The following is an 11506-nucleotide window of genomic DNA, read 5'->3' as shown; positions in this document are numbered from 1 at the left end:
AACTATGGAATATGCAAGCAACCTCACAATAATGAAATATGGTTGTCAAGAGTGAAAGTTTTCAATATAAATTTATAAACACACTGGTAACGCATTCAAATTCAGAATAATGGGAAACACAAAATACATTGTAATAAACGGTAGAAATTGGGGGAATTTTGACTTGAATGATAGATCTAAGGGTTATCTCAAAGATTATAAATTAGGTTAAAGGATTATTTGTTACGGGCCGGTAACATTCAAAAAGACCCAAAATATATAAATGGGTCCCAATTAAATTGGATATTATACCCAAAAAATATGATTACAAAATTTTTAACCATCTTAATTATTATTTTTTGACATCTTTCAAAGATAATCTAAGCCCATCAAATTGCTTTTCTGTATTGATAACAACACAATTTCATACAATGTGATGATTATTATTATTGGTATTATGCATACCATATTGAAAGAACAACTACAGAAAGGAATATAAAAGGGGGGGGGGGGGTGTTGCCGTTGGTTACATATCATTCATAATCTTCCGCTGCAGAAGCTGTAAGGGTGCCCTCCTTCTGCATAGCATGTTTCTCTTCCTCCTCAGAACTTGTAATGATGCTCTCAATTTGTGAAGAATTTTTCATTGTCCTCACATACCATATGGCACAAAGAATAAAGAATATCAAGTTTGTGAAGCTTAATATGGCCAGAAGAGCATAGAAAAAGTATAATTTCCCATAGTTTAGGTTACTTGTTAGCCATCCAGTGCCAATCTGGGTTCCAGTCACCTGGTTGACTATGGACACTAAGAAGGTGCTGACAAAAAACCCAAGTCCAACAGTGGAGAGGAAAATCCCAGTACTCATCGACTTCATCCCTTTTGGAGATCTGGTTATGAAGAAGTCAAGTTGACCGCTGTACGTGAATGATTCTGCCAAGCCAACAAGGAAGAACTGCGGAATCAATATGTAAAATTGCATAGGCAAAGTTGTGACATTGCCACCCACAACTCTAACCACGGCTAACCGTCTTGTCTCCACGATGGAAGCAACTGCCATCGCCAAAATTGAAAAGACCATGCCAATGGCTATTCTTTGCAGGTTGGTGAAACCTACAAATTAATTAAAAAGAGTGAACGAAAACCATATTAAGTTTGGGTAATAATTAATAATTAATCTACTCTATATATCACACCTACGTACGTACCATGTTTCCCTTTCCACCTCTTCATCAAGGGAATGATCACCCGGTCGTAGAAAGCAGCACCAATCAATATTCCGGCAATATAGAAGACATTGAAAGAGCCTGCTGGGATGAGAAAGTTCCCGATTGATCTCTCTAATGTATTAGCTTGCTCCACTGAGAAGGTGAGCACCTGTGAATGTATACACCAGAAATAGATAGTAGAGGCCCAAATTGGCAATAGTCTAACAATCATTTTCACCTCCTCTACTTTTGTTACTGAACATAGTTTCCAACGGTTTCGAATCACAGAACCATTAGTCCCATAGTCGTTTTCGTCTATGATGGCAGCCTTGTCCATCCAACTGCAATAAAAGGAAAATCGAAAAAAAAAAAAAAAGAAATAGAATGAGTACTAGTTTTAGAATGCACATGAAACACTACTACAAAATTAATTAAGTACTTACCGAAGTTGGTCGGTGTGACGGATCCTTGGAGCAGTACTATCATCAGTAGAGTCATTATATAAGGTATCAACGTTGGTAGGAGATTTAAGTTTACTCTTTCGTAGAGCAGCAACCAAAACATTGAGAACTTGAACAATGGGACTTCCCACACATTTCTTGTACCTGTATTTTCTAGTCCGCAACAAATAAAAAATTGATCCAAAAAAGAATGCGAAACAACAAAGTCCATATCCCCAGCTTCGACTGACATTATCTTGTACATAGATCCCCACCGTGACACTAAGTAAAGACCCAAGGCTGATGACGAAATAAAATCTACTGAAAAAGTAATCCATCTTGGATTTTTCTTTCTTATCATTCTCGTCGAATTGATCAGTTCCAAATCCTGATACATTGGCTTTAATTCCTCCTTGTCCCAATGCGATCACGTATAGAGCAGCAACTAGAACTCCAACTTGGAATCCATTGGCCTCTATGCATGTACTACTGTTAGGGTTGCAAGGGGGTGGACGTAGTGATGGCAAGGCGCATGATATTGATAAAAGGGCAGATCCCTGCAACATCCATCCATCCATCCATCGATCATAAATATATAGGTCATAATTAACCACATCAATGTGCTTAATTAATATGGAAAATAATTAAAGGTGACAATAATATCTTCTCTGCTGTTTCTCTAGTACTTACGATTGCTATGATTAGTGAGGAAATGGCAATTGTCCAATACCGGCCTAAGAAACTATCAGCCACGAAACCGCCGAGCAAACAAAGCATAAATCCTGCACCACCAAAATTTGATACGATGTTGGCCGCAGTTGCACTAGGAAGATGCAATGTCCCAACCGCATAAATCACCATGTTGGCTGAGATTCCCAATGTTGTGAACCTCTCGCATGCCTCAAGAACTACACAAGTTTTTTGTCATTTGTAAAACAAACTACAAATTTTGACATTTTTTTGTTAATTTAATTCGATGATGAATGTTTATGTGTATGTAAATTAAGCGTAAGATTGTAAACTTCACAGATCGAAGAAGAGAATATACCTAGGATAAATGCCGCAGACAACCATCCTCCAGCTCTCGTCTTGTCAACTGGTTGTCCCTTGTAATCTACCGCATAAGTGATTTTTGGACTCATTTTTCTCTCCTAAGAAGCATGTAACAATATTTTTAATTAGAAAACATTAAAAAATAACGAGCAACCCAGTGTAGGAGGCTCCCCCTACTGCAGGATTTGAGAGGGGCAAATATACATAGCCTTACCCTCTATTTCGCAGAAGAGGCTGTTTCCAAATTTAATTAGAAGACATTAAAGTAATTAAACCTGAAATGATTTAGGGATTCAACCGGCATTCTTTCAAGCAAACCATCTGACTATGAAGGTCAAACCACCGGATATGTTGAGGTCGAGTTCTGTTTTTCACTTTCTATAGCTTTGTGCATATAATAAGGGACAAAGATCTTTGTCCGAGAGTGTGCCCTACACCAGCACTCCCATGAGGCTATCTGTCTCTTCCCCATATGAAAAGACATCTCTACCCCTTTGTTTTGAGGAGGAGAGAGATAGATACATGGGGGAGTGCTGGCGTAGGCTATACTCCCGGACAGAAAATTGCTTCCCATACAATAAACAAGTCAGATAATGTTTTGGTCCATTCTATATTGAAATGGACTATCTCTTTCTCCCTTTATAGGGATTAATATCTCACAAAGAGAATAAGGTAACATCAACTTTGGAAAAGGATTTTATAAAAAAAAAAACTTCGAAAAAAATATCAATATCATGTGCAATGACTACCTCGAGACAAGAAAAAGAAAAAAAAAAAAAAGCAAAGATTTAATTCAATTTGGCAATGGTGCCTGCAGCAACCATGAAATAACAATTTATCTTCACTACCACAGAAAATAGAAGAAGAGAGAGAGAGATCATCACCTGGCTCTTCACACTACCACTTAAAAATTGAAAAACACACAACCTTCCTACTTTCTACTCTCTCTTGTTCCAGCAAAGAATCTCTTAAATTATATCATTCTCTCTCTTTGCTGGTCTCCCAGAGAACCTTAGCTATTCTATTTATATCTCTTCAGAGTGGTTAAGAACACACAAGGCCTGGCACGCACATATGTGCCAAAACCAAAAATTTACCACAAAAAATATAAATAAAAATAAAAATTGGGTATCTAGGGATGGTTGATCATCTGTGGGTCCTGTTGCATGTTTCATATTTGATTAAAAGTTCACTTATGGGACTTGATTCTTTGAAGTTATGTTAACATAGTATCTAGATTCCACTGACTTTGTAGAATTGTGGAAGGGTTTTTTCACATATATGTACTATGTAAATGCTAATCTGAGATTCTGAGTGTGACATGGCTGGAACCACTATTGAGGTTTGGGTTGGATACTAGAAAGTCACTGAGGCTTTCTTTTACTTGGGGTTGCTTGTAAGGGCTGTGAGCTGTCTTTTTTGAGAGTTGTGGATTTAATATCTTTTGGGTTGAGGTAAGGCAGGTATGTTTCCCCCTTGTATTCTTTTCTATTATTTGTCTGATCTTTAATAAAATCAAAGGAACTGGCCCGGGTCCCAAATAATATTTGAAAAAAAAAAAAAAATAGACAGGCACTACGGCTGTGCCTAGTATGGGATAGATTAAAAAGCTTGATTTAACGTATTCCATCAGCTGTGGAGCTTTTGACGTACCGGTCAAATACCTAGATTATCTTGCACGTTTCAGGTTGGGATGAATCAAAGTTGTTGTAATGTGATTTTTCTTACAATCAAACTCGGTACTTGTCTAAATCACATTAACCTAGTGGTCACGGACTCGAATCGGGAAACAACCTATCTGTGAAGCAGGGTTAAGGCCACATACAAATCTATCCCTCCACAAACCCCATAGTGGAAAGTAGGGTTTTAATAATCGATATCGCTATCGGTATTGATCTTTGTCAATACCGACCCAAATCGGTCTATATTGATCTGGATTGGTAGAAAAAATAGTTTTTTTTATTACATTTTTACCCTTGTTTGTACCAATCCACCAATACGAGTTTGGCCAGGAATCAATATTGGTCTCTAGTAGAGAGTGGAGACTCTCCACTTTTAGTGAAACGAATAAGCCGATCCAGTACCAATTCCTCAAACCATGGTGGCAAGAGCCTTGTATACTAGGTATGCCATCATATGAGATTTTCTTCCTGATACCCCCACAAGGTGTCAAATAATTTGTAATCTTACTTTTTTGTCCTTTCAGTATATCAAGCGATTTTTTCAATGATAGAAAATGCATGACAATGACACATTTTGATAATGATGTAATAATATGTCAGTTTCAATTTTTTTTTAAATCTCTTTTATACCCCTCATCTTAACTATCTTAAAGGACTTTTGAGAATAAAATAAAGGACAATTAAATGAAGGTGTCAAGTTCTAAATACACCTGTAGAGGTGCCATTCGGACTCTCTCTCTCTCTCTCTCTCTCTCTCTCTCTCTCTCTCTCTCTCTCTACCTACTGCATACATATTATTTTGGAATCTGAATATTATGTCAAGATAAATAGAATCCAGGAGTGTGGAAGGATGGATAAAAATATTGTTATGTGCTTCATATTAGATTAGAAATTCATGTGGCTTATAAAAAATGAATAAATAGATATACGAAAGAAGGCTACACATATTTGATAATTTTACTCTATATTACATTGATTCTATCCTGATTTTCTAACTTCTAAATGGGAAGCAGTTTTCTGTCGGGAGTGTGGCCTATGCCAGCACTCCCATGTGTCTATATCTGTCCTCCTCAAAACAAGGGGGGCAGAGGTGTCTTTTCATATGGGGAGGAGAGAGATAGACTCATGGGAGTGCGGGCGTAGGCCACACTTCCGGACAGAGTTCTTTTTCCCCCTTTTAAATTATCAAATTCTTTCAACCTAGAGAAACTTCATTAATTTTTGTATAGTCTTTGATAAAAAATTAAAAAAAAAAATTTTAATGAAAGATTCCCTAGATTTACTCTTTATTTGAGTTTTATGAATCCTAAAGTAAGTATCCTCTTTACTAATAAATCACTACCTAAATAATATTTAGTTAAAATTTTAACCCTATGATATTGAGAAAACATAGATACTTCAGATAAAAAAAAAATCCTTGATTATTTCCCCAAGGCTGTGTAAATAGAATCCAAAAATAAAAATCCTCTTCTCCTAATAATTAATTGCAACTTAAAACAATATTCAACTTTGATTAGATCTCGCACTTAGAACACATAAAAATGCATTGTTCACCCTATTTTTTCATTCCAAAATTTAATACTTGATGGACACAACAAGGGGGATAGAGCAATAACCATAGCGTACATCCGATATTGGGGAGGGGGATCTATTTGCCGCTATGGGATGGAATCTCCCATGTCAGGACAATGAGATCACGAGGAGGGATGCTTCACAATTCATATACAAGGGACCCACATATTAAAGAGGAGAGAGTGTGTGAGAGCGCATGATACCAGGAGTATGACCACCATTTTTCCTTATATATATATATAACTCACATAAAGGGTCTTATTCAAGTGTGGAAACATTTAATTATGAGATTCATAGTCATAGAAGATACTAAAGTTCAAATTCTTGCTTGTTACCAAGAATCCTAACAAAGTTTTGTATCTAATTCCAAAATATAATATGAGTGTTTTAAGTAGAATACATAATCATGATTACAAAAGTTTTTTCTTTTTTTTTGTAAGAGAGAGAGAGTTCAATGAGCAAGCGACATAGACCAACGAGGTGTGACAAAATGGTTTCATACATAGGAGAGCAGCAAGGTCATTTCATGCGAAATTGAGAGAGAATAGATACAGAGGGTGCTACTGTACCGGGTTAGGGAACCTTTCGAAAGATTAGTTCCCAATTCGAAATTGAATACAGATTCATTAAATATTTTAAAGTTCAGGTTCTTTCTTGTAAATAAGATTCCTAGCAAAGGTTTTTTTTCTAATTATTCTAAAATATAGTAAGAATGTCTTTGTCTTCAAACCAAATTTTTTTTCCTGCTTCCTTTCCTTTAACTTACAATAAGATGGAGTTGGTATGGAATGGTATGGATAGAATCTCTCACGCCAAGCCAATGGGACCATGAGAGGGGACTTGTTACAGTTGTATACAAAGGGCCCACATATCAGGGAGGTGAGGTGGAGGCATGATCTAAATTTTATTTATCTTTTAGCTTTGGCCAATTTTTCATTTTTAGTATAATTTCTTTGTTGACCTTAATTAGGAAAAAGGAGAGAGCGCATAATACCAGGAGTGTGCATGGCCACCATTTTTCCTTATATAAATTTCATATAAAGTGTCGTAGTCATGTGTGGATGCACTTTTAATTACGTGATTCATAGAAGATACTAAAGTTCAGATTCTTGCTTGTTATGGAGAATCCTAAACAAGTTTTGCATCTAATTCCAAATTATTATACGAAGAGAAATAAAAGTTTACGCAATCTTGATTATAAAGTTTGAGAAAAAGAACACTAGCCGGTCATGTGGTTCTTGTGTCAGACACATGAGTTTGCAAAAAGACTGCTCAGGCCTTAGTAAAATCGAAAAACTTCATCCAAACCAATGCTTCTCGATGCATTCGCATTAGTCTCTGTGTTGGTGCAAGGGCAACACGTTCGGTTAGCATTCTCTTACCCTTAAAGTTTTTATTTTAAGAGAGAGAGAGAGAGTTTTATGTACAAGCGACATAGAGAAATGCCCAAATGAAACGTGATGGATCGGTTTCATATATAAGAGGTCAGCAAAATCATTTCATGCGACGATCCAAGAAGAGAGAGAGAGAGAGAGAGAGAGGGTGTAAATTTAGAAAAGCAATTCAAAGTCAAATAGTCAATTAACCACTTAACGCTGCTAACCTCATTTGCATGTTTTGTGTTAGAAGATTGATGTCATAAGATCTGCAAAATTTTCAGAAATCGTAAGCACCCAAAAGAACAGTTTGACCAGAGACGAAGATGAATCTGTGGTTTTTATTTATAAAGACTTAACTCCAAAAGTCTTTACAATTAAAACAGAGCCACCGCCTCTGCCTAGCTAGACCCTAATTGCCTTTCAGAACCTCCTAATCTTCTATTGGTTTATTTTCTTTTCTTTTCTCATCGCCCAGTTTCATTTTTCCACAGCTCAAAATTTGGTTAAAGCCACTTATTGGTTCCTGGTAGTGGGAGAGATCTCAGCCTCTCACATCAACTCTACTGTCTTCACTCACATCCTGCGTTCTCGCCGATCTTAACCCTCAAACGAATGAGACGATCAGATCACCATCTCCAGCAACAACCAAAATTCCTTCTCTGTTTCAAGGGAAGTTGCAGTGCTGGGGTCAAGGGAAGTTGTAGTGCTGGGCGGCGGAAGCGAGACAGGGCAAGTGGTAGGGGTGGGACAGGTAAAATAGTGGGGTGCGGAAGGTGGGACTTGGGAGAACCGGAGAGGAGGATTGGGAGAGGGGGTGAACATAGAGCAAATCACATGTTTATTTTGTTTTCATAAATACCCTTCATCCCTTTGTAAATGACAAAAATAAGATAAGTGGTTGCCTCACACATGTACATGCACATGCAAGTGTGTGCAGATGAACCAAACCCGGGGTGTTTGCAATTTGCATGTGAGGGCAAGGATAAATAAGGGTAAAATTGAAAATTAAAAAATTTATTAATCTGATTAATGTAAATTTAGTTTAGATATTCCAAACATAATATGTGAAACGGTGAATACCTCGTTTACCCACCAAAATATAATAAGAGTGTTTTATAACTCAAATTTTCCCCTTCCTTTTTTTTTTTTGGCTTAAAGGGAGCTTAAGCGATGTGTGTAATTCAAATTTGTAGACAACTTCTCAATGGGGGAATATACCACCCACGTTCAAACACAAAGGGGGTAAAATGATCGTCTTGCCCCCATTAAAGGTAGAAATTTCATGCCCTATGATGCCAATGTGCATGTTCTCATTGGCCCTATACAAAAAGGGGCAAAAAATGACCGACCCACTTAAGTGTGTTAAACGGTTCAGTTCGGTTCGATGCAATTTTTTTAGATAAAACCAAAACCCAACCGTTTAATAAATATTTCACATGTTGAAACATAAAAAAACATTAGGGAGAGTTTTCATACACGGTCGTGCTTTCAACCGTTGGATGAACATGATTGTGTATAGTACACGGTTCCTCATCCCCATCCAATGGTTGAAGGCACGGTCGTGTGTTATACACGGCCATGCACGAAAATTTTGCCAAAAAACATTTACTAACGGCTTCAGTTTAATCAATTTATAAGGTTTTTTAGCTTTTTTTATTCAAATATTTATTTTCCATTATATGCCTTTTAATTTTTTTTTATTGAAATGAAAGTATGAATTGAATTCTTGTATATTTTCTTTAAATAATTATTTATTTGTGTCACCATTAATGCTTAATTATTGCCATTACATATTACTAATATTATTTCAATTTAAACGGATTTTCAAACGGTTTACCATCGGTTTAAACGGTTCGATTCAATTTAAATCGTTTAACTAAACAGTTTCAATTTTAAAACCAAAACCAAATCATTTATTAAACGGTTTCATGTTTCAGTGTAAACGGTTCGATTTGGTTTCATTTTGACACCACCTCTAATGTCTTCAGAAATGTCAAGTTTCCGATTTGCCCCTATGTTTACCCTTACCCTCCTCTTTAGAACCCCACCGCCCACCCATCCTCTGCAAAACTGTAAATCTACCTCCACCCTTGCAACTCAGCCCCACCTCCAGACCCTGTTTCATCCCAATTTACCGCTCCACCCTGCACCTTCAGACCAAGTCTCTACCGCTGTAAGCTTTTGCCTCTGCAAACCGGAGCACCCTCAGCGCCCTACAAGCCTCTACCACTACCGCTGCAAACCATACCCAACCCACCGCCCCTGCCATCACCCTGAAATTTCTTCATTAGTTTCTTTTATCATACCTAATCAGATCTAGTCCATATCAAGCATCAAATTATAATTTTATTCTACCAATCCTTACTTGAACCCATCATTAGCAGATCCATCTATTTGATCTGCATTAAATGGTGTTGCCTCTGGAGAATTGATTTGTTTAAAACTGATTGACATTTCCACTATTCTCATTTTCTAGACAAATACTTGAAAGTGAAAAAGGAGTCTCAAATGAAGACCAGATTCTTTAAAACAAGAGTCGTCATCTCTGTCTTCTGCACAAGTCTCAGTGAGTCAACAAGGGCACTTAAAAATAAAGAGGATATGGTGTTTGTTTTTATGGGTTTAATTTATTATATCCTAAATCTATTGGTGTGGATCCATAGGTATAAAATTCGGTTTGGAACCACTTTAAGGTTAATGGGGGGTATACTAGTCTTTTTTATTAAAAAATAAACAAAGATTAAGGTTTTGTATTATAAATACACGGTTGGGATCCCTGTAGTCGCTTGATCTCATTCTCTTATTCTTCTCACCAATGATTTGAGAGGCGCAAGCGAGATAAGAAGATTGTTGAAGATCTGAACCAAAGTTTTGTTCACATTTATCATGGGGAAGTTGAACGATGTCTTCTCCAACATACCAAGGTGCAAGGTACACATCGTTTCACCCGTATTTATCATTCAATTATGTTTTATTTTACTAGAACTTGTTTAGGGTTTCACGAGAAACCCAAAGAGATTCTAACATATGGAAGAACAAATAACAGAACAAATTTTTCCTACTACCAAGGTGCAAGGTATTCATCGTTTCACTCGTATTTATTATTCAGTCGTGTTTTATTTTATTGTATGTAACTTGTTTAGGGTTTCATGAGAAACAACCCAAAGATATTCTTACATATGGAAGAACAAATCATAGAACAAATTTTTCCTGGTGTCCACCATTTTCCTCAACATGGGTCCTGTTTTCCTTCTCAATAGTATCAGTCCTCCCTTTTGCCTCTTTGTTAACAATTTCTCTATTATTAAGCTTCGAATTTTCTCCAGGGTTCTTTTCGAATAATGTTGGATTGACACGAAAGAAAAAATGGAGAAAACACGAAAGGAAATAGGCTATTGATTGAGTCCGGTGAATCTTCACATACGTAAATGACTCGTAGCAGTTCAGATGGAATCCAATCTGTGAGAATATTCTGTCTGAACGATTGTGAATCATTCACGTACATGAAGATTCCCCGCTCACCTATCGATTGGTGTAGATGAGAGAAAATAGGAATAAAAAGGAAGAAAAAATGATTATGTCGTATGGGAGACAAAATAAGATCAGATCTGAAAATCCAGTCAAATCCTTTGATTCAGAAAATTCTGAAAGTTGAAGTACCCTCAGTGGGATGAATCATGGTGATATTTTGATGGAAAAAAACATTCTGAAATTTTCTAAAATGACCCGGACAGGAAAAGCACTATTAGATTGCGAGGCAAATGACTAGGAGGAAGAACAGGGGTTGGGGGTGGGGTTGGGTTGCAGGGGTGGAGGTGGGGCGGTGGATTGGGATGAAGATCAGGGATTGGAGGTGGGTTTACAATCTTGCAGAGAATGGATGGGTAATGGTGTTATAAGAAGAAGAAAAGGAGGAGGGTAAGGGGTAAACATAAGGGCAACAGGGTAATGTTACTTAACCAGGTAAAGGTAATTTGGTCATTATGAATTTATTTCCTCTATGACATCACTTAACAACAGGTCACTTACAAAGTGGGGTCAAGTGTAACAACGTTTGTGAAATACGAGTATTGACCATAATTTTGAAAACACGGGTGTCCCTGAAATTAGGCAAAATTACAAGGGAGACCCATTTAATTTACTCAATATATAATGATTTTTTTTTTTTGGGTCAAAATTTTATAATGATTTT

The 11506-nt window shown here is 36.8% G+C and overlaps 1 protein-coding gene across 1 annotated transcript; it reads right to left on the bottom strand.

Annotated features, from left to right (window-relative positions):
- Positions 1-512: 512 nt before the first annotated feature.
- LOC122658237 (protein NRT1/ PTR FAMILY 6.2-like) lies at positions 513-9583 on the bottom strand. The gene is made up of 6 exons (XM_043853152.1): positions 9473-9583; positions 2677-2779; positions 2319-2536; positions 1632-2185; positions 1189-1529; positions 513-1093 (listed from the first exon to the last, which is right to left on the bottom strand). Exons 1-6 carry the CDS (start codon positions 9581-9583, stop codon positions 513-515), a joined length of 1908 nt encoding a protein of 635 aa, XP_043709087.1.
- Between the last annotated feature and the right edge of the window lie 1923 nt (positions 9584-11506).

This window comes from Telopea speciosissima, chromosome 4 (assembly GCF_018873765.1).
Source record: "Telopea speciosissima isolate NSW1024214 ecotype Mountain lineage chromosome 4, Tspe_v1, whole genome shotgun sequence".
Classification (NCBI taxonomy): Eukaryota; Viridiplantae; Streptophyta; class Magnoliopsida; order Proteales; family Proteaceae; genus Telopea; species Telopea speciosissima.
This window is presented reverse-complemented; position numbering and strand designations above follow the sequence as displayed.